The sequence below is a fragment of the Lethenteron reissneri genome, chromosome 26 (genome assembly GCF_015708825.2).
Source record: "Lethenteron reissneri isolate LAM-NWPU_2019-01 chromosome 26, ASM1570882v1, whole genome shotgun sequence".
Taxonomy (NCBI): domain Eukaryota; kingdom Metazoa; phylum Chordata; class Hyperoartia; order Petromyzontiformes; family Petromyzontidae; genus Lethenteron; species Lethenteron reissneri.
This window is the reverse complement of record NC_083804.1, coordinates 9,729,694-9,750,746: the sequence shown is the minus strand read 5'-3', so window position 1 is coordinate 9,750,746 and position 21,053 is coordinate 9,729,694. Positions and strand designations below refer to the sequence as shown.

At 46.9% G+C, this 21,053-nt stretch overlaps 1 protein-coding gene across 2 annotated transcripts in view; it reads right to left on the bottom strand.

The window, feature by feature from the left end:
* Positions 1–1,633: 1,633 nt before the first annotated feature.
* The window catches only part of LOC133347640 (cytoplasmic FMR1-interacting protein 2), a 32,727-nt gene continuing 13,307 nt past the window's right edge, over positions 1,634–21,053 (bottom strand). For both annotated transcript variants that reach the window (XM_061560090.1, XM_061560091.1), the window contains 24 exons: positions 20,487–20,591; positions 19,965–20,056; positions 19,343–19,457; positions 18,767–18,886; positions 18,142–18,267; positions 17,324–17,490; positions 16,491–16,638; positions 16,138–16,291; positions 15,852–16,008; positions 15,124–15,220; positions 14,801–14,877; positions 13,984–14,092; positions 13,729–13,848; positions 12,770–12,969; positions 12,259–12,346; positions 11,474–11,617; positions 10,040–10,130; positions 9,641–9,771; positions 9,124–9,196; positions 8,300–8,394; positions 7,822–7,893; positions 6,316–6,482; positions 5,467–5,614; positions 1,634–5,056 (listed from right to left, as the gene is read on the bottom strand). In XM_061560090.1, coding sequence (XP_061416074.1) covers positions 4,850–5,056; positions 5,467–5,614; positions 6,316–6,482; positions 7,822–7,893; positions 8,300–8,394; positions 9,124–9,196; positions 9,641–9,771; positions 10,040–10,130; positions 11,474–11,617; positions 12,259–12,346; positions 12,770–12,969; positions 13,729–13,848; positions 13,984–14,092; positions 14,801–14,877; positions 15,124–15,220; positions 15,852–16,008; positions 16,138–16,291; positions 16,491–16,638; positions 17,324–17,490; positions 18,142–18,267; positions 18,767–18,886; positions 19,343–19,457; positions 19,965–20,056; positions 20,487–20,591 — 3,003 coding nt within the window. In that variant the 3' untranslated portion in view covers positions 1,634–4,849. The remainder of the gene's footprint in view (positions 5,057–5,466; positions 5,615–6,315; positions 6,483–7,821; positions 7,894–8,299; positions 8,395–9,123; positions 9,197–9,640; positions 9,772–10,039; positions 10,131–11,473; positions 11,618–12,258; positions 12,347–12,769; positions 12,970–13,728; positions 13,849–13,983; positions 14,093–14,800; positions 14,878–15,123; positions 15,221–15,851; positions 16,009–16,137; positions 16,292–16,490; positions 16,639–17,323; positions 17,491–18,141; positions 18,268–18,766; positions 18,887–19,342; positions 19,458–19,964; positions 20,057–20,486; positions 20,592–21,053) is intronic.

Here is a 21,053-nt window from a genome sequence, read left to right as displayed (position 1 = left end):
GCGACTCCATATTTGTCATATTTTATATCGACAGCAATTTCTCCCACGGCCCTCCACGGTACAGCTTTCTGTGATCACCATCAGGTGTGTAGTGGCCTAATTTGCATATTATGAAACAAATATTGGTAATCATGAAAATGCAGAGTGTGGACATGGGGGAGGTAGTTGCACAAGGGCAGACAATTTGTGAAACACTCAAGTCGACAGGACATGTGGGTGTCAGAAACAAGTGTCTTGCAAACCACTGCGTGTACCCAGGTATAGTCATCCACAATATCAGTCATCTGCATCCAGAAACCACACCTGTCAGTCACCGACACCCATGGGGTCCTGGTGTAAAGAACGTGTTGTGTATCACCGTCCCCTCTCACCTCACGTCTCCGCGTGCCGATGGCCTGCTGCACACGCGCGTCTCCAACGATGTAGCCTGGGCATCTTGGTTTCTTGCAAGTTTAAATGCACTCCCACCAAATCACAGCCAACCCACTGCAGAGCTCAACATACCCGCTCTTCACGAGCCCCAGCAATCTGCACTGCCAGAGCCCCCCAGCCAAACCGCAGTGCTCGACCACAACTTCCATCCACCCGCCTTCGTAGCCCAGCACCTGGACTCTTCCAGCCCGTGGGCCCAAGGTGCAGTTGCAATGCCTGCACACTCGATAGCTGTGTCAATGCAAGCTATCAAGAACTCTGATCGAATTATCATTGCAAGTTGTGCCTCTGCTTCACCTAGGCTGGCGTGCACTGCCAGTGTACGCCGTCACGCAGCCCACGAGCGTTGCCAACTTCAAGACATTTTAACAGTGGTGTTTTCACACTAGACTTCCTTATTGCGGGTGAAATTGTTTCATTGCGTTATATGCTTCTACGCACATCAGTATATTGTCATTTTCTGTCCTTCAATGTGCCCCGAGATCTGGTTCAAATCTAGTCATCCACAATTCATCGCGCACACCCAGTTACTCATCTATACTCAGGCACCCACACCCACCTGCTCAGCTATAACTTGACACTGGAATCCTACCACTTACACCTTATCACTTACACGCTACTACCCACAGCTATCCACGCATATTTCCTATAAACAAATCACCATACCCATCATCAAAGCTAAACATAATTTCATCCTGGTTAGTACACATATTGTGTGCTTGTACTTAGTGGTCAGGAGATGGCAGACAGCAATGGATTCTTGAATGTATCTGTGCCGGGGCCTTTAGGGTTACCACCTCGTGTTGGATTTCTCTGGGCACTGCGATATCCTTCCACGTGAAGCCAAATACTTGTGAACAGATTTGAACAATTGTTCACAAACCTCCTGAAGAATACTGACACAATGAAGATTTCCTGGGCCAAAAAGAAAACATTATTATTTATCTGGCACTCACCTAAACCCAGCCACTCATACCCAGCTATTGTTATCCACAGCTAACAAATATTGCAGTTAATATCATGAAAGATTGAGTTTTAAGTTTGAACAGACATCGTGCAGGTTCAGTGTTAATATCAGGCAATTCCATATCCTGTTTAAAATGCATTTCCCTCATACAAACCATGGGTTTAAATGTTTACTCCGGAGAGCACCGATGTCTCTCTCACTTGCTCCTACCACCACTGCACACACAGGCTGTGATGAACATGCATCTCCATGACATTTAATTAGTAAATGTGGTCTAAATCCAAGGTGATGGAACACATTCACCACTTCCTTTTACAGCTTTCTAGCCAGCTCTTAAAATATTAATAATAAAAAATACTGCACTTAAAAAACACAAAAAGCACCAAAAATCCAAAGAAATCAACGAATTAAATTAATAAACATCAATAAGTACCGCAACTGAGGACTATGATGATGACGATGGAGGTGATGGATAACACTAAGATCGTATACCTTTATCAACCACACTCACACTGAGCCATTGGAGAATGTAAATGATCACATTAAGTAGCTGATATACAAAATAACATCGACATCACCAGCATTATCGTCACAATCATAATTCTCATTACTATTAGTATCACCACCATTATCATTATCACCACTGATAACAACAACTCTATCATCCATGGGCATGTTTGTCATCACCATAATACAAATATCATAAATATACTCATCACCATTGATATCATGAACACCACCGTCATTATTACCCTTACTCTCACCATTACAATCATCACTATCATCATGAACAATCAACCATCAACATTATCAAGACCGATCATCACTGTCACAATGTTCATCACTCACACTATTATTATCACCGTCATCAGTAACACAACTATCATCAAACATACAAATTTTTGACCTATGTTATCTGGCCATTCCAGTGTTTCTCCCACATGTAAAAAAAAACTATTACTCAAAAGGAACAGTCTAAACATCCCAAAGTAGTACTTGATTTGAGACTTACTGAGGTTTATCTGGGTAAAAGACAAAATTCAATTGAAATCGCCATTTGTTAGTGCTGCCACGTTAAGAGTGCTCGGGTAGGTCTCGGCAATATGGTCTGTCACGGCGTTACAATAATTGTTTGTCAAAACTCAAGGAGCGTGGTTCACCATGCGTCAATCATCCAACATATGTTTTACTTAACCTGGGAAAGAAAATTTCCGAATTATATGAAATCCCATTCCGATGGAGGTTTTTGTACGGTCAGTGATGACCAGGCAGGCTGAGACCATCAACTCATTACACACAAGGACCTTGTTAAACGTGGGTATCTGGAGCCGGAATTTGAATGCAGGAATCACAACACTGCTGGCTCATTGTCGTCACGTGACCACTGGAAGATACACGGCCCTCGAGCTCAAACTGGGGATCTCCACAGTGCTGATTAGGCCTCGGCAAGGTAAGGTAAAAGGTAAAAACGAGCCTACCCTTTACCTTACCCCTTGGCATGTCGACACCTTTACTCTTTACCCGGTAAAAAGGGTAAATGACCGTACCTTGCCGAGGCCTAGTGCTGACCCAGCTCTCTGACATGACTCTTATGAGCCTCTCTGGGTCAGGTAGCCTGCTCATTGTACCCATAGTTATGGGTACACCTATTAAATTACCTCATGGCCATGTCGATATAAGTTTCAATGTAGAGAAACCTCATCAGTGTGCAAATGGACATACCTGTATATATGGATACATTTAAAAAAATGTGCAGTTTGGCTGTACCTGTATTCTCCTGGCTACGGCTTGTAAAAGTGTGACTAACCTTAGCTCGTCGCGACACACGCTTGACTTTACGTCAGATCGTGACTGCAAGTCCCGGGGCAACATTTCCCGTTGCCTCCAGGTGTTAATGGTACATCGCAAAACTCTACAGCCATTGCAGACTGCAGCTCATCAAAATGCAACGCAGGACACAGTATAGTAAGCATGTAACGATTCAACCCCACCACAACGTGATTCATTTTAACAATTCAGTTCCATGGTTTGATACAAGAGTCGATTAATCTTGTTTGTGATATTATCTAGTTTGTATTGTGTCTCATAAGTACGGTTTTTGTTTGTTCTGACTCATTGGTTCCATTAGACAAAAGGTAACATTTGAATATAAATGGATATTATTTGCATGGAATACAAATTATTTAATCTTACAATCACGGATTGAAACAATACATTATAGATTTATGTAGCATCTAAATGTGACTGCTAGTCGCGATGCTGTAATGCATGCATTGTGAGCACAATCATTCGATTTGAATTGATAAATCGTTAAATGTGGAATGGTGAGGCCAGCAAAAAATATATATAAATAGATGAAATGACACTCATAATTATAAATCAGCGAGAAAGTTTGTGCAGCAGTGGTGAAGGTAAAGGGAAGGGTTAGAGGGAACAGGACTACACGGCACACAAAAAAACAACACAACATACACGCACAGATTTAAAAATAACGACAGTACCATTGCCAGGACATTTGGCACCCCTATTTAGCTGTACCTGCAGCCCTCAGAGCATTAAGATACACATGCAACCGGAAGTAGGTTTCTCTGCAGCACACTGCAATTTGTCAGCTCGCAAATTGCAATTCACGCTTCAAATTAGCGAGAGAGGTTTCTTTTAAGATCTAGGTGTTTCTAATCCAGGCTTCAATTGAGGCCAGAGAGCAGATTCATATTTGCATGACTGTTTTTGAAACATTGCTACGCAGAAGGGAAGCGCTTTTCCAGAAGCAAATGCAGTCGTGCTCTGCTCCTCAAAGTACGAGTGGATGTGGCCACGATAGGGAACATGAAATGCTCATGGGAGCAGATGGGCCCACGCGGCACTCTCGTGCAAAGTGTGCGTACGCACTCTCCGACTAATCCCACACTGACGTGTGAATAAACACGGAGAGATCTTAAGTGGCGTGAGGGAGAGAATAGGTGTTGAGTGAGCATTGCGGAGGTGTTGAGAGGGTGTTGAGAGAATGGTGAAGTGGGAAGGGGTGGTGAGGCGGTGTAAAGGAAGTGTTCGGAAGAGGCTGGGGATTGGACACATGGAAGTGTTGGTGACATACTGTTTCTATAGTAATGAGGAATTGTTGGCGAGTTGATGGTTAGGCATTTGTGATGTAATGGTGAGGTGTTCGTGAGGTGTATGGTTCTAAATTGTGTTGGCGAGCAAGTCATGAATAAGTTACTGGTGCTTGTTTGTGAGGTATTAATGAGGCATTGGGTGCCGGTGAGGTTAATTGGTCTTGAAGTTGATTGGTGGTGTTCGTGTGGTTCTAGTGAGGCATCAGTGAGTTTTAAGTGGAGTATGAGATGCTAGTGAGGTTCTCGCAAGGTTCAAGATAGCACTGGCAGACGACTGACGACGGATGGGTGACCAGCACTGTTAACGAGGTGCGCGTGAGTTGCTCATGAGGTGTTAGATGGTGCTGGCGAGCGACTGGTGGATAGGTGGCTGGAAGCAGCGCACGTGTTCGGCGGGAAGCCCGTCACTGTGCCCGTGTGGCGGTGGCGCCGTGTGGGCCGGGTCCCACTCGGAGCCGCGTAGATACTTGTTGAGAACGGCGAAGATGCTGTTGTTTAGGATCTGGTATCGCCGGATCCGCTCCACCATCTTTTTCAATGGCTGGAGCGTGGGCACAGTGGGAGAGCGAGAGGGAAACACCGTACAGTTACAGCGCAATGATAAAACAATGTGGCTCACGTGCAGTTATTGATCGACAGATGACCTTTTAACATTGTCAGCCATGATTAATCTTCTGCTGGATTAAGGCTTTCCCCAAGTCGTTGCCATCTCTCACAGTCCTGTGACATAACAATGCATCCAGCACATGCACTCAAGCTGAACTCATTGCTTCATCTCTCAACTGTGAACCTCTTCTTGGGTGCGTTATTTACTTTGGCTGCCAGAGCGGCCTGGTGGTGGTGTGGTTGCGTTTGCAGTGCAATTTTGGTTGTGTAACGAAGTAGTATTTGCTGTGGCTGATGTTTGTTTGAATCGCGGTTGCCGTTGTGGTGTGGTTGTGGCTGGCGTACCACGTTCTTGATCACGTCGTCCTTGCCGTCCTGCCTCTGCACCTTGAGCAGGTGGTAGCAGAAGTCGAGGAGGTCAAACCTCCTCTGCTGCCCGAGCAGCGTCATCACCGCACAACCCGCCCAGTTCAGCCCGTCTCCAAAGCACTGCCTACACCCGCAAAAACATCAACAACAAGAACCATATCCATAATAACTTCGATCATAATCAAAGCCATTAACACGTCTGCAGTGTCATCACCGCACAGCCCACCCAGTGCAGCCCGTCTCTTGAGCACTGCCTACACTGAACAACCACCATAACCAAACAACTGTATGTGTACATCCTCCCTCTAATAGTTCCTGTGTGCATGTACCCTCCAATGTATATGTGCACCCATGCGTATGTGCATACATGTACCTCTGTGTATGTGAGGGTATCCATCAATGCATGCACTGGGCATAGAAAAATTCATCCCCTCAACTCGGGGTCGCGATTAGACTCAACAATCAAAATTTTTTAGCCACAAATTGATTATTTTAAATATAGCACTCCTAGTGGCTAAAAGGGTCAATTAAACCAATCAAATATAACAAATTACCATAAAAAAAATGGTTCTTACGCACACAATTAATAATAATGTTTATATCATGTCGTTCATGTAAAATTGCATCCCACATTTCCGTACCAGAGACAAGCAATAAATTAAATAAATGTAATTGAAATTTCGCAAGCCATATAGCACACCGAAACTATTTAATATTCCGCATGTACGGTGGGCAAAAGATTAGATTTTTCACCGATTAATCATCGCAAGCTTATCAGTTCTATGCGTGCGCGTACTCCACGAGCGTATGCGTGCGCGTGCGTACTCTGCAGTGAATTCGTGCGTGCCCACGGGGATGCAGTAGACAAACTGCATGGCGCTCCACAGGCGGTGGAACTGCACGCACTCGTCCACGTGCATCACGCCGTTGGCCGGCGGTGGTCCTCGCCACACGGGGTCGTCCAGGCACGTGCCCGCTCGCTGCAGGATCACCTACACGCACAGCATCGAACGCGACACTCCCTGATTAACCATGACCCGTCGGTAGCGACAACGACGAAGGGAAGAGGCCGACAAAAAGGCAAAAATTCTTATCTTCGCAGATACATTTTTGGGTTGCATGGCAAGAGTTTGAAACTTTGTTAATGAGCATAAGACTTCAACAGGTAAGGTCAAACACATCATTATGTGATTCAAGGAAGTTGTATAGCACCTCTAGTGGCTGCAGGTTTAACTTATCCGATTCCCTACAAAATACACAATTACAAAATGTCATGCACACGATTCGATGCAGGTGACATGAACAAATACAAATATATATTTTAATTAAGGAATTTAGTTATCTTTATATACCTAGTGATTAAATACACCCCCATGGGCTGCTGGAAACTGTAAAAATGTATCTAAGCAAGTCACAGTTAAATAGATACTCTAATTACAGACATTGATGCTTTAATCGGCAAGTTTTCAATGAATCCCCAATCCATTCACATTTGCTGACTCCGTGGCACTCAGTGCCTCAGCCGCCATTAACTGGCGGTTAATCTCAACTTAATTAATCGAACGCGAGGCAACTGTGTGGCTCAGAGTTCAGGGAACTGAGTTGGCACTGCTGAGATCCTTGGGTCAAATTCAAGCAGCCACCTGTGATTAAACTGTGTTCTCAAGTTTCGTGAGTTGATGGGCTCAGTGGCTGCACAACATTTGATCTTTATGGCGGTACCCCGGGGTACCAAATAATACAAAATGGCCGAGGCAATTAAATATTTTATTTCTGGGACACTATTTTTTCCAGGGGTGTACATAACTCCGCGACTGGGGTACCAGTCAATCCGAAATCAGTGCTACTCCGCGATGTCGAAACGCAGCGAGGACGATTGCGCTGAGACCCTGAACGCTCGTATGCACCATAGTGCATCGTGTACAGCTCGTCGAGATGAGTCGATTGCCGCATCGCCGACCATCAACAGACTAAAAATTACTGCATCACGGACATTATGCGAGAGCCGGGGTACTATGGTACCCCGGGGTACCGCCATAAGGTTCATTTATTGATTTCAATTCCAATTCTCAGAACTATAAAATATCAGTGTGACCATCATGAAACAAATATTACTCTCATATGGCAGAGTGGGTGGACCAGGTTACTTGAAGGCATCTCAGAGGTAGCTATTTGATATTTCTGCGTGACATTCTCTGGTACAAAGGGTAGAAATATTTTTTGAGCAACCCAAATTGATACAATGCCTCATTACATGACACCGATAGCATATTTGGCATAAGATTTGAGCAATACAGATTTTAAAAACAATATATCGATGGAAAAATGCACCTCGAACATGGATAGGCCACAGCAGAGGCGCTCCTTGGTGAGCAGGTCTCCCTCTCGGGCGATGGCGATTTGCTGAGGAAGACAGAATTCAAAATGAGTCATTTATTTGAATAGGTGAGGGCCCACTGAGATTCAATGTTTAGTGTTGATAGAACGAGACATTATAACACTTGTCCTTTATTTAACCAGGAGAGACTCAATGTATGCTGAATGAGTTATGGGATTTTAAGAACACAGGTGTGGTAAGTGGTGGTAAGTGGCAGAATATGTGGTAATGTATGGCAATGTATGGTGTGTGGCGTTGTGGCGTGCGGAAAACGTGAGATGGTGTGATGTGTCGTAAGGTAAGAAAGGTTTGTGGTGTGTGAAAGCATAAAGGTGTGTGTAGTATGGTGTGCTGTATAGCCTATGATGTTGTAACATGTTTTATGGTAAAGTATGGTCAAGCACGATGTGGTGTGGTGCGTCATTGTTGTACCTGTGCAGTTCCCAGCCGTTCTATGAGCGGCACCAGGTGCAGGGATGAGTATTTCTGCTCCAAACGACGCATCTTAGTTTCCAAACGTTCCCCCTCTGCAACCAGTAACACACGCAATAATAAAAACACAAGTAGAAAAGACAATAATCCCCTCTTTAGTCACATAGCCAGTAGGTGCAAATGCTGGTAGCGAGCACATATTAAGGCTGGTATAGCACAAAAGTGTTGGTGATGGAATCATCACCATGCATGTCTGGCCACCTTTGTCTCCCAAATGACCCGCTGCCAATATATCAAGCCCTTCTTATTTTGAGATGAGTCAGCTAAGAGGAAGTCAAAGCTAGCATCGAATAAAGGATGAGCACTGCTAAAAATCGTGAAAAAATCGTGTGTGTACAAGCATGTAATTAGCATTTTCTTGATTTTTGTATGTGTACGTATAAGAGTGGCGTCATGATTAGTGCACTGCGATATGAACCTGGAAACGTTTTATATCTACCCACAGCTAACATCAGTGGGAGTGATGTTTTAACTGATCATGGGCCTCACCTCATTCGACTCTGCCTAAAATGGCTGCCTGCTGCATTGTGTTTATTTCTGAAGGTGGGAGATAAAGGCAGTCTATTTAAACTAAACTAAATCAGACATGGCCCTGACCACACCACCCCCATTATGCACGATGCCGGTCTTAATTAAATGCTTGCTAACAGCAAGGCTATACTGAGGATCTTTGTCATTTTGCATGTATATCTGTGTGCGTATCTGTGCATGCCCATGCATATACACGCGTGTGGGTGGACGCGAGAGTGTGTGCCTCCACGCACCCTTGACGTAGACTCGAGGAAGGATATTCTGAAAGGGCGCGGCGTGGAGTAGATCGCACACCTCCTCCTGGGACTGAGACATGGGGGCAACGTGAGGACATGGGGTGATCGCAACAGCGGGACATAGAAAAAACATTGATGAGGGAATATGGGGACACAAGGACATGAGTAAGCAAGTAAATTTGTTACATGGGCAACAGAGTGAAAAGAGATTAAGTGGAATGTTCGGAACACAGAGACACGTATATGGAGACAGAAACACGGGGTCATAAAGAGGAAGAATGCAAATCACAAGCCACAGTGACACAAGACATGCGAACATGAGAGTAAACAGCATGCAGAGGGACACCACGACACAGAGACAAACAAGGGATAAAAACAAGCAGGGGACAATAGTGAACAGGAGACAAAGGCATCGTATGCTTACATACATGACCCTACCATCTCTTCCCCCTGTGACACTTTATCCTAATGCCACAATGTGTGACCTGGTGACTTGTAATCCAGCGACACGTACCAGGCTCTGCTCGGTAAGTAGGCAGAAGACGACAGCGTTGCCGACCTCCCTGAGGCTCTGGAAGACGTCAGTCTTGAGCTCTGCGTACTCCACGATGTCCTTCAGCTGGTGATGGAAGAACTCCAAGATGCCTGCACATGACAGCAACAACCACAACCGCTACAGTAGCTACTGCTAATCAAATCAACTTTTTATTACCACGTGAAATGTAGTCAACCACAGCCATGTTGTGCATATATGGAGTTGTATAAGTGTCTATGTGAGGCCTGTGTGCTGCTCAAAATATGTATGCGTCTAGCACGCGTGCACAGTATATTTTGCGCGTCAGGTGCAGGGTGTGCGGGGTATATGTGCGCACATGCGACTTGCATGTGTATGTGTGCGTGTATGCATACTTACCAGGAGAGCCGTATTCGTGTCGCGGCAGGCGACAGATCGTCGGCATCACCTCCATCAGGGTCTTCACGTACTGCAGGATTGTTCCCTGCAACTGGGGTTCGAGCAAAGACATGGGGATGAGACACATTGCAACTCAACAGCATGAATACTCGCATAATGCATAATGTAAGTTGCCTCAGAAATCCCCCCCCCCCACATGGCGCAAGAGCACAGAAGCGTGGTCACCATATCTACGCCTCTATATAAGGAACGAAACAGTTAGACCTCTCCACAAATCTGACTGTCGCCTTGTAGTATTGTAAATTACGGCGGGAGACCACTTGACGGGTAGCACACTTTATTAACTCTTTCCTTGGGCACAATGACACGTGTGGACAACTACAGCTCTTCCTTAGCCACAATGACACGTGTGGACAACTACAGCTCTTCCTTAGCCACAATAACACGTGTGGACAACTACAGCTCTTCCTTAGCCACAATAACACATGTGGACACTACAGCTCACGCTACACGTTCCACCCGGCTACACACACACGGGCTCTCCAGCCCCGTAGCTTCCAGGGGAACCTACAGACCCACCCCAGCTTGGGTATGGGTCACGACCACTGGGTCCCGTGGCCCGGCCCTCACACGGACGTCCGGCCCCGGGTCCCAAGGTCCCGCCTCTGAGCCACACAGGGTCCCGGCCCTTACAAGGACAGCGGGACTAGGGGTCTCAGGGCCCTACCTCTTCCTCCTCCGTCTTCTGTCTTCACTGGTCACCAACTCCCCGAGCGCCCGCGCGCACCGACTTATATAGCCCTCCGCTTCCGAGGAGACGGAGCCTATGCGGACCGCGATGTGAGCACCCACCCTAGTCGACCAATCACGACGCGCTGCCATACGATCCGTTTTCCCAGCGCGTGTTACCACCACACAACCAATCACCCCGCGCTGCCACACAATCACTCCCTGTCAGCGCGCGTCACTAACACACAGCCAATCACCACGCGCTGCCACACGATCCCTACTGCCAGCGCGTATCACCACTACAGCCTGATGAAGCCAGTTGTAATTACTAACGAAGCGTCGTACTAAGATTGTAAATGTTGTGGCTTGCCTCTCCAACACACCGGTGTGCCGTACTAGTGACGAATTGGCATGTTCTGCTTACGTGACAACCCTTACTAGTTGGCTGTGCCGGGTGGTGGCGGGTTTTAACGACACATTTATATATTTACACGATCTAACCCAAAAAAAACTCTATTATGGATTATATTGGTCGCGAAAGCCTAAGTTTTAAGCATGGTTACTGTTTTTGTTTAAAGTGGCTCCTGCACATATAAGGCCACTGTTCACCTTTCAATTATAGCCCTGAGCCAGAGGTAAATATTCCACAAAACCAAGGAAACCAGAGGGGAGGGAGGTGAGTGGAGCAACACCCTCAGCACCCACCAGGCTCTTGATGATCTTGAGCAGCTCCTCCATCACCACGGCGATGCCCTGGTAGCCAAGGAGGCGGCACATGGTACGCAGGTGCGGCGCTCCCACAAAGTTGCGGTACGTGGCGAACACGTGCGTGTATGCGATGTTGAGGGGCTGCGCACACACCAAAGACACAGAGGGGAAGAGGCAGGCATACAGAGGGACATGAAAGGAGACAAGGGAACACCCACGAGGAGACACACAGACACATGCAGACATGGCCACAGAGAGGCAAGAGGTGACAAAACAATGTGTGCTGGTGAGAACTGATACCTTCACACATAAACACTCATATAATCTTATACATGCAACCACATTCTTACATTCACATTTTTCCATGATCTCCAAGACTCACACTTTAACACATGCGCATGTCTCAGCAATCTTGTAAGCGCATGACCACCTTCCCATACACTTGCCCATTTTACCAGTTTTCCACACGCATACCCACAACCTCCTAAACACTACCACACAATATCACAAACAACCACATACACCCATTTTATCACACACTTGCAGCCGACCGCAAGCCTCTCTCACACATGATACCATGCACACCATGTGATGCCTCTGTACCCCTCCAACAGATAAACTTACACTCTCCCACGTGTACATCTGTCCCCCCCACTTCCCTCTAAACCCTTACAAATACCTCTAAACTCTATCATACACATCCACAAACCCCTAAAAACAAGTGTCACACTCCCTCACCAACCTGTCCACCACATCCACCATCAGCCAGGTCATGCACTTACCTTGGAGCCGAAGAGGTAGTGTGGTTGCACGTTGGGAGGTTTGTCTCTCTGCAGGTCCTGCGTGAAGGGGTACGGCGTGCGTACAAACCTGGGGCGGAATGGGTGTGCACTCGTGTTAATGGTTTGCATACTTTCAGTCATGTTGTGCCACTTAGGGCTGTCGGATAAGGTGTCCACTGGTGTTGTTGATCAGCACACGGGCTCTCAACCTGTGAAGTTTGCCTTAAGAGATTCACAACTGACTGCCAAAGCCTTCCTCTAATTAACAGTCTTGTGTGTGTGCTGTTACTGATGCGTAACTAGGAGTCTACCGACCATTGGTTGAGAACATCTGGGTTACAGAATAGTTCGACATAGCCTCCCTCCAGACCAAACACTGCAGCAGCCACTTTCTCTCCCACACTCTCAACCCAAACACTGTCACCTCCTCTCTGCCACACCCCCAACCCAGCCTCCAAAACAAACCCTACTGATCCTCTTTCTTCCTCTACCACCTTTACCGCAGCCTCACCTCCCAGTGGAGCCGTTGTAGCAGTAGTTGGGCAGAAAGTCATAGTTGAGCTCCCAGAAGACGTGCAGAGTGATACGCCCGTACGGCGCCGACACGTTGTGGTTCGCCTCACGGAACATTGCGTCAAAGTTGTCCAAGGTGAGTCTCTTGCTGAGGAACTTGTGAGTTAGGCGGTTCACCTCCACCAGGGCCTCCAGCTCCTGCACGGGTACACACGGTTGAACAATAGATCACTCACTCGCCCAACCGCTCTTCTCACTTGCTCGTTCACCCAGCTGCTCGCTCACTTGCTCTCTCGCTTACTTAGCAGGGTTGGCTACGTGCGGTGCAAAAAGAAGAATTTCAACATTATATGTTCAGCTGACTAGCTGTCCTATTCACGGCAATACCTCCAATTACATGGAATCAGTAATCACTACTACTTAATTTTTACCTCCTCCTCTAATTTCATCACATGCAATGCCCCACTTCATGATCTCCACCTACTAAGTATGATCTTTTTTTTTAAACATAGACAAATTTAACATTATGGGTTTTGTGTGTACTCAGTGATGACTGGGGTTCAGGAAATTAACTCACTACCTTTGAGGGTAAGGTTTAATCACATGCAGCAGCTGCCTTTGATTTGAACCCATGCCATACAACAGCGCTAGCTCAGCGTTCTGATCTGGAAGCCACCTGGCCAGCATTTTAAAATTCCTCCTGATTAATTATAAAAATATGTATTGATCTTTTTTTTATAAGGATTAGTACTGAACTAGTTTTGTGATGTCATTGCAGAAACTTTCATTGTTGATATCGCTGCGGATATAGTGGCTGGTGCAGATATTAACACCGATATATTCAGTGTGGCGACAGCAGTCAGTGCGGTCAGTATGGGCATGCAGTCAGTGCAATCGGGTGCAGTCAGTGTGGGCAGTCTGTGCGATGTAGCCGGTGTGGCGGGTGCGGTACTCTACCACGATGGAGGTAAGGTTCTCGCTGTCGAAGCGGGAGATGGCAAGCTCCAGGGACTTGTACATGGCGGCCGTCACACGCTGCGTTACCAGGCGATTCAGGTCAATCGAGCGGCCGAGGAGCTAGAGAGAAACAATTGTGCATTGTAGAGCATACATAATGGTTAAGGACACATGTGGAAGAACACACAAGGGTATGTGGGTGAATACTTGAGGCCACATGCAGAGCATCACACCTTGTGATGCGGAGGAACACACCTGCACGTGGCGCTGCTTGAGCAGTGTTTCGTAGCGGTTTGAAGGTGGGTAGGGGATAACCACGCCATGGTTCTTGCACTCTGTTCGGAAACGCTTGTCCAGCAGCACACTGGCAAAGTGGGGCGTGCACATACAGACAAATACAGATCCCCTATGTAGCCTACATACGTTGGGTCAAGTGCTGTTAGTGAGCACCTATGAAGGCCGGAATGGCACACAGGAGTTGACATGGCCAGCCCCACACCCGGCCACACTTGTTCCCCCCAATGATGTTAACACACTGCACCAGGTACTCATTTAAGTCTGAGTCAACAAAGGGGACATCCACTTCAGATATCGCTTGCCACTAATATTATCCATGGTTGGGAATCCAACTCACGTTGTTGGGTTTGTTGGGTAGCAAATTAACCACTGCAGCTCGCCACGCATGAATACACACACACAAAAACAAATATTTCCCTTTGAACTACAAAGAGTCTATCGGAGCATTTGCTTTTAGCGAGACACAGGAGGGAGTGGTGTGGTCATTACTAAGCCTGCCTGTCTTGTCTCCCCAGTGGTGATGTTTAAAAATTGCACCAAGTACTCATTTAAGGCTGAACTGACCTAGTGACAAATAACCACTTGTCATAGTTATCCATGACGAGGTATTGGGCTGCTTTTCAGAATCGCATGGCAGTTTGGAAATTATAGCGTCCCCCACATACATATGCACACACCCACAAATTGCATCTGCTATGTGGCATCACAGACCTGTGTTCATATGTAAATAAGCCACACTCATACCACAATCCAATGTAAGGAGTGTAAAGGATACCTTCCAGCCAGCGCCTTGTAGTAAGCAAAGATTTGGTCCGAAAGCTTGTAAACAAACTGGTCAAAGCAGAGGTTCACCTACGAGCACCAGAGAAAGCACATACATACACACATGTAATGACACAACCACATATAGCAGCACAAAGTGACACGGTCCGTGTGTGTCTCGTGTAAGAATATTGAGTTGGCGAGTTGGTGAATGTGGGACTTGTAATCTGTAGATTGAAACCGGTGATTTGGTGTGAGACCATTACGTTGGTGAGTGGGAGACTGGTGAGTCTTTTAATGTTTAGACTGGTGAGCTGGTGAGCATGCATGAGTCACCTCAGCCTCGATCTCATCATACAGGAACTGTTTCTTGAACTTGGTGAGGGCGTAGTGAGCACTGTCATTGTACAGGTCCAGTGGGTACAACACATACCTGCATGTGGAGAAAAACACACAGAAAGAAGACAGCCTATCAGCCAAAGTAGGAGTATTTGGCTGCAGTAAATTTCCACACGAAAAGCCACTTCATTGGGCTATCATTTGTGGCCAGCTCACTTGTAAAAAAGAGCTGTATCGCTCAGTGAGTCTTACCTGGTAAATGATGAATCATTTAGTTTAGGACTCGCTGAAGATGATTCTTGAGACTCAGTTCGGTTTCAATTGGTAAATAAACTCAAGTTAATCATGCTTTAACATAAATACTACACGTCATTTAGACTGCCTTATAATAAACTACATATAATGTACTCATGTTTTGCACAATGGTCCAACAAAAGAGATATAGCAAAGACTTTGACTGACATACAGTTGGAGATTGTGCATTACACTAAAGTCCCATGAGGTTGACAATTTTATCATTTTGAATTGAAATATGTAGCTTTTCAATTTGTAATAAAAGAATTCGAATATAGGGATGGTGCATTAAAGATGTGAATATGTTGAGTTATTATTCAGCAACTGAGGTGGTCATGTGGAGATGGTTTATGGTTATGTGACAATTGACTGCTCTAGTGTATCATGGCCTTTGGTATTTGTGAGTGCTAAAGGAAGGACGTGGGACCCACTCCATCATGCTGGGCTCCTTCGTCTCCAAGATATGGTCTGTGAGGATCCAGGGCATGGACATCTCGATAGGGAACTGAATCCGTCGCCCCATTGTCAGCTCCAGGAAGAACTCCCGAAACCACAGCTGTGAGAGGTCGCAGCATGCCTGCAGGGCCTCTGCAATCCCACACACCCGCGGCACGACACACACACCTCGCATTACTGACGGAACAAGCGCACCTCACGGCGGCAACCATGGGTGGAAGAACGATAAGGTGGAGGAGATGCCAGAATAGGAGGAATTACCGCTGAAGTTAAGGAGGTGGGTGTAGAAGAAGGACGAGCGGTGGATCTCCTCGATGGCGGTGATGGTTGGGCCCTCAAGGCATGAGCGCAGAGTCTTGCGCGAGCCGCTTTTGTCAGCGATCAGAGACTCTAGCATGGTGCGAACCATGTACAGCTGCCGCGGCACACATCGACCCATAACCTCATCACACATCTTGTCAGATACCCCAGCATAATGTGCACCATGTAAAAAGTGTGCGGTGTTTGATGTGCAGTGGTGTGGCGTGAACATCTATGTACATTCTGTCTTGCTCCCTTACTCCACAGTGTGTGGTGTGACATTTTGTCGTGGTGTTACACGCTGTAGCAAGCACCTGTGTGCTAGACGGCCCCACTGTGCGCCTGGGCACGTGCAGCTCGAAGCCACCCTTGGGGTCCTTCTCCCCACGCAGGCAGGGGTCAGAGGCTGGCTCTGCGCCGCCCTCCCAGTCCCCGCACGTCTTGCGGATCGCCTGCAAGATGCTGCAACCACGTGCCACCCCACAGACAACAACCGCACGCCAACCCACAGGAATTTGCAATCATTTGGGGTGGCAAGCAGTGGTGCAGTGGTTAATGCTTCGTGCTATGACTTTGGCAACATCAGATTCATTCCAGATCAGGGCATTAGTAGCGAGCAATATTAAAACTGGTCCTGGGGCTCCTCCCTTCCCCAACCTGCATTGACCAGCATGATCAAACAACGCCTATGACTGACACAGCCTGGGGAGGCCTTTATTTCGCACTGGATTAATAAATCCGTGTGCAAGGTACAATGCACAACACATAAACCAAGGGGTATCTACACAAGCTTTGAGACTACAGGAACTAGTGTTGTTGGCGAGGACCCATATAGAGGCAGGCATGATGCACAAGGGGGTGTTGTAGCCAGCAACACGCCTGGCCGCCTTTTTTTCTCCAATGTTGATGTTTAAAGAAAGGACCAGGTAATTATTTAAGGCTGAGACATCCTAAGAGAGGCCCAGGACCAGCTCTGATATCATTCACCAGTGATGTTAGCTGTGGCCAGGAATCAAAACTCAGGACGCCGGATTCATAGCGCAGGGTGCTATCCCACTATGCAACCACTCCACCCATATACGCACACCACGCACACTCTCTCACACATACACGCCCACCCACCAAACGCACAACCATTCTCCCGTACCTGATGATGAGGTTCTTCTTGCGCTTGACCGCTTGGCGGAGCGGTTCTCGGAGCGTGATCTGTGCAAAGTCCTGCAGCGCGGCGTACACGGTGTGCCGGATCGCCTGGTTGAAAACACTCTCCATGCGCCCCATGAGCACCTGCAGCCCTTTGATCATTGCAATCACCTGCACGCCACCATCATCGATTTGCGAATCAATCCGTGTGCATAAGAGCATTTATTCATTTGTGTGTGTATATGGCAGTACAGTGGACAGCATCCTGTGCATGTGTGTATATGGATGGGTACGTGTACATATAGTGTATTTGTGTGTCTCTATCAGTAATACAGCAGACTATGCTATGCAATAAGAGGACCCTAGTTCAATACCTGACTACAAGGCACACATCAGTGGCAAGCAGTAAATGATCCTGTCCTGGGCCTCCTCAAGTTTGACTTGGATAAATTACCTTGTACTAGTGTGCATGCGAACACATATATGAAAATATCTACAAATTAAATGTGCTAATAACCACTCTTTACAGAATATAAGGGTTATCTGGTGTGGGGCGAGAGGCTTAGGGAAATGCTTCGAGGAACAGTTCACTATCATCTTCTGTATCATTTGCCACGAGTAGACGTATGCACCTGTAGCTCAGTGTTTTGAAGAGGGAGATCAATCCAAACCTGCAGGGCTGCTAAATGCCCATAGGATTGGGCCGTGTCTGTGCAAATTATATATCGGTACTCCAGTTTTCTTCAAAGATCGTGGTCATAACACACACATTCATCACCACGCACGCCTACACGAATTTCACACTTTCCCACCCTCACATACCTCAACCAGTGCACACTTCTCCTCGCTGGAGTAGTTGTAGCGTGTCGCACGCTCATATTCCTCTGCATTGTCTGGGCAGTCCTTGTTAGAGAATTTGTCCGTAGGGTGCACGAGCTTCCATGAGTACTGAGGCACGTACGGTAGGCGAGCAAGGGGGACAAACAGGGATACACAAAGATAAAATATGAAGCGTAGCGAGACACGGAACACATGGGATGCAATGGAATGTGGGAAAGAAGAGAACGCAAAATTAAGAGTGGGGACATTTTGGCATGTACGCGAATATACAGCGAAGCAATGGGACAAGTGGGAATGGACAGAGGGTCACGGGACGTTCAGTGCAGCAAGAGGACGTGTGGTGAGGTGGGGTGACACACAGGGTTGCACAGGAATGCAGGGACCAGAGTAGACACACCAGGACACTATGTAAGGCAACACATGAAGATACAAGGAAATATATCAGTGAATGCAAATAAGTACAGAGGCACACGATGACCCAATGGGATGCACAAGAGCACACAAAGTACTTACTGGGATGAACACATGTAGGCAATTATCGATAAATGTTGCTTGTGTTGCTCACTCAGGATGTGATGCCGCTTGTACAGGAAGTGATGTCACTTACCACCTCCATGACATGTGCGCTCCAGCGAGACAGCAGCTGCAGTCCACGCAGCGCCAGATCACACAGCTCCTTGTGCTGCTCATCTGACTTGTGTCCATCCTGGCCTGAGCCGGTCACCACCTGGAGACATGACAGTGGGGACAAAGAGACATAAGGACACTAACAAGCAGGCATAGTGAGATGGAGACATTGAGATACGGACTGAGACAAGGAGAAATGGGAAAAATGGGATGAGATAAGAGGACACTGGGATGCAATGATGCTCAAACAAGGAGATACTGAGACACAAAGGACATTCAGACAAGTGAACACTGAGACACGGGGATGCTGAGACGCAGCAACACTCAAACACAGGAAAAACTCATTACTCGATGAACACTTGTGAAAAACAGAAATGGGTGTGGTCGTCGGTTATTGATGTGACAAGAATGTGGTGGATGCTGTGGTTGCATTTGTATTGGTGTATGTAGACGTTGTGGAAATTGTGGTTATATTTGCTGTGGCAAGTGTTGTGGAAGTGGTTGTTGTGGTTAGTATGGCTATTATTGTTGTTTAGGCGTAGCTTGGCGGGATTGCCTCGCTGTTGCTGTGTCGGCTCAGCTCAGAGGTGAAACGGATGTGGTCATCACGGATCTGCACCATCTGCTCACAGATGTACTGGGGGCTGAGCGTGCTGCAAGTACACGTCCACCTGCAGACACACACACATATGTCCATGAATATGCACAAATATGTACACGTGTGCACATACACAACAACAAGAATGTGGTGGTGTTCTTTATTACTGCAGTTGTGCAGTGTGCTTGTGAGATGTCTAATGCATTGGTATGGTTTATTTCCACAATGGTATGGTGGTGTGGCTCATGACCAAATCAACCGAAATACATCCAACCTCATCAGATTTTGGAATCCAAACAGGGCCAAGGCTGAAAAGTGCTAGGATGGATGACCACCGTGCATAGAACGGATTGTTGCTGATGCAGGGCTACGTTGTGATCAACAGAGGGCAGTACAGCAAGATACATTGTTATCGTGTATTTTTGTCTTGGGTTCCTGCCTTCACCAACTCGCACTATCCAGAGTGATTTAGTTTGGTCATATAACGGTCACACGGCGTGGGGTGGACCCAATCCACCACAGGACTGATAAAAGGGTGGTGTGATGTGGTTCGGTGCTATGTTGTGGTGGCAAGGCTCACTTGGAGCGGTTGTCCTCGTAATGGGCACTGGTCTCTATGTACCGCGCCAGCTCTATCTGCATGTCTCCAAACAACGGCACCACCTGCAGCTGCTGCTCACAGACACGAGGACACAAGGACACATTAACATGTGACAAGGTAACACAAGGGGACACAGAGAAGCTCAGAAAAAACGAAACAGGCAGCACAGAGATATAATAATGCAAGCGTACTGCATTACGAACCCAGCACTCAGAGTTAAATACATGGCCATGGCCGACATCAGTCATGAACATCTGAGCTGATTCTGGGCCCCCCCTGAGTCAAGTCAGGGCATACATGAGTACCTGGCATGGTGTGTAAATCTCAGCACTGTCAGCCAAAGGCAATCAGGTGTGGTGCTGGCCACACAACCTCCTTGTGCTCCGTGTAAGCTTTAATAAGTGCTCTCTAGCAGTACTTTTATGTCTGACTGTATATGGGTGTTTTGTGTTCGCATTTTCATGTCTGCGTGTACATACTGTATGTATGTGTGTGCTGTACCCGGAAGTAGCGGTCTATGCGTCCGAGGTTGATTCTCTTCTTGGCGTCGAGACGGTAGATGTTGCTGACGGAGCCGTCCATCAGGAACAGCCCAAACCCCATCACCTGGACACACATGCATACGGGTTCATAGGAATGTACACACACACGTCTGTGTTTTACATTTTTTTTTTACAATTATTATACTCAGACATACATTATCAGACTCATCCAAGACTCCAACAGAAACACTCCACTACTTGCATATCAATGTGTGTTACTGATCAAATGAGCAATGAGATGGCATTCATCTCTACTGAAAGCTTCATGTAATTTAGACATAAAATAAAAAAGGGGTGGTGTGGCCAGGACCAAGCCAGGCCGCCATTGTCTCCCCAGTGCCGATATGGGTCGACTTAGGGGAGGCCCAAAACTATTTCGTATGATCCTTATGGCGGTACCCCGGGGTACCAAATAACACAAAATGGCCGAGGCAATTAAATATTTTATTTCTGGGACACTATTTTTTCCAGGGGTGTACATAACTCCGCGACTGGGGTACCAATCAATCCGAAATTCGTGCTACTC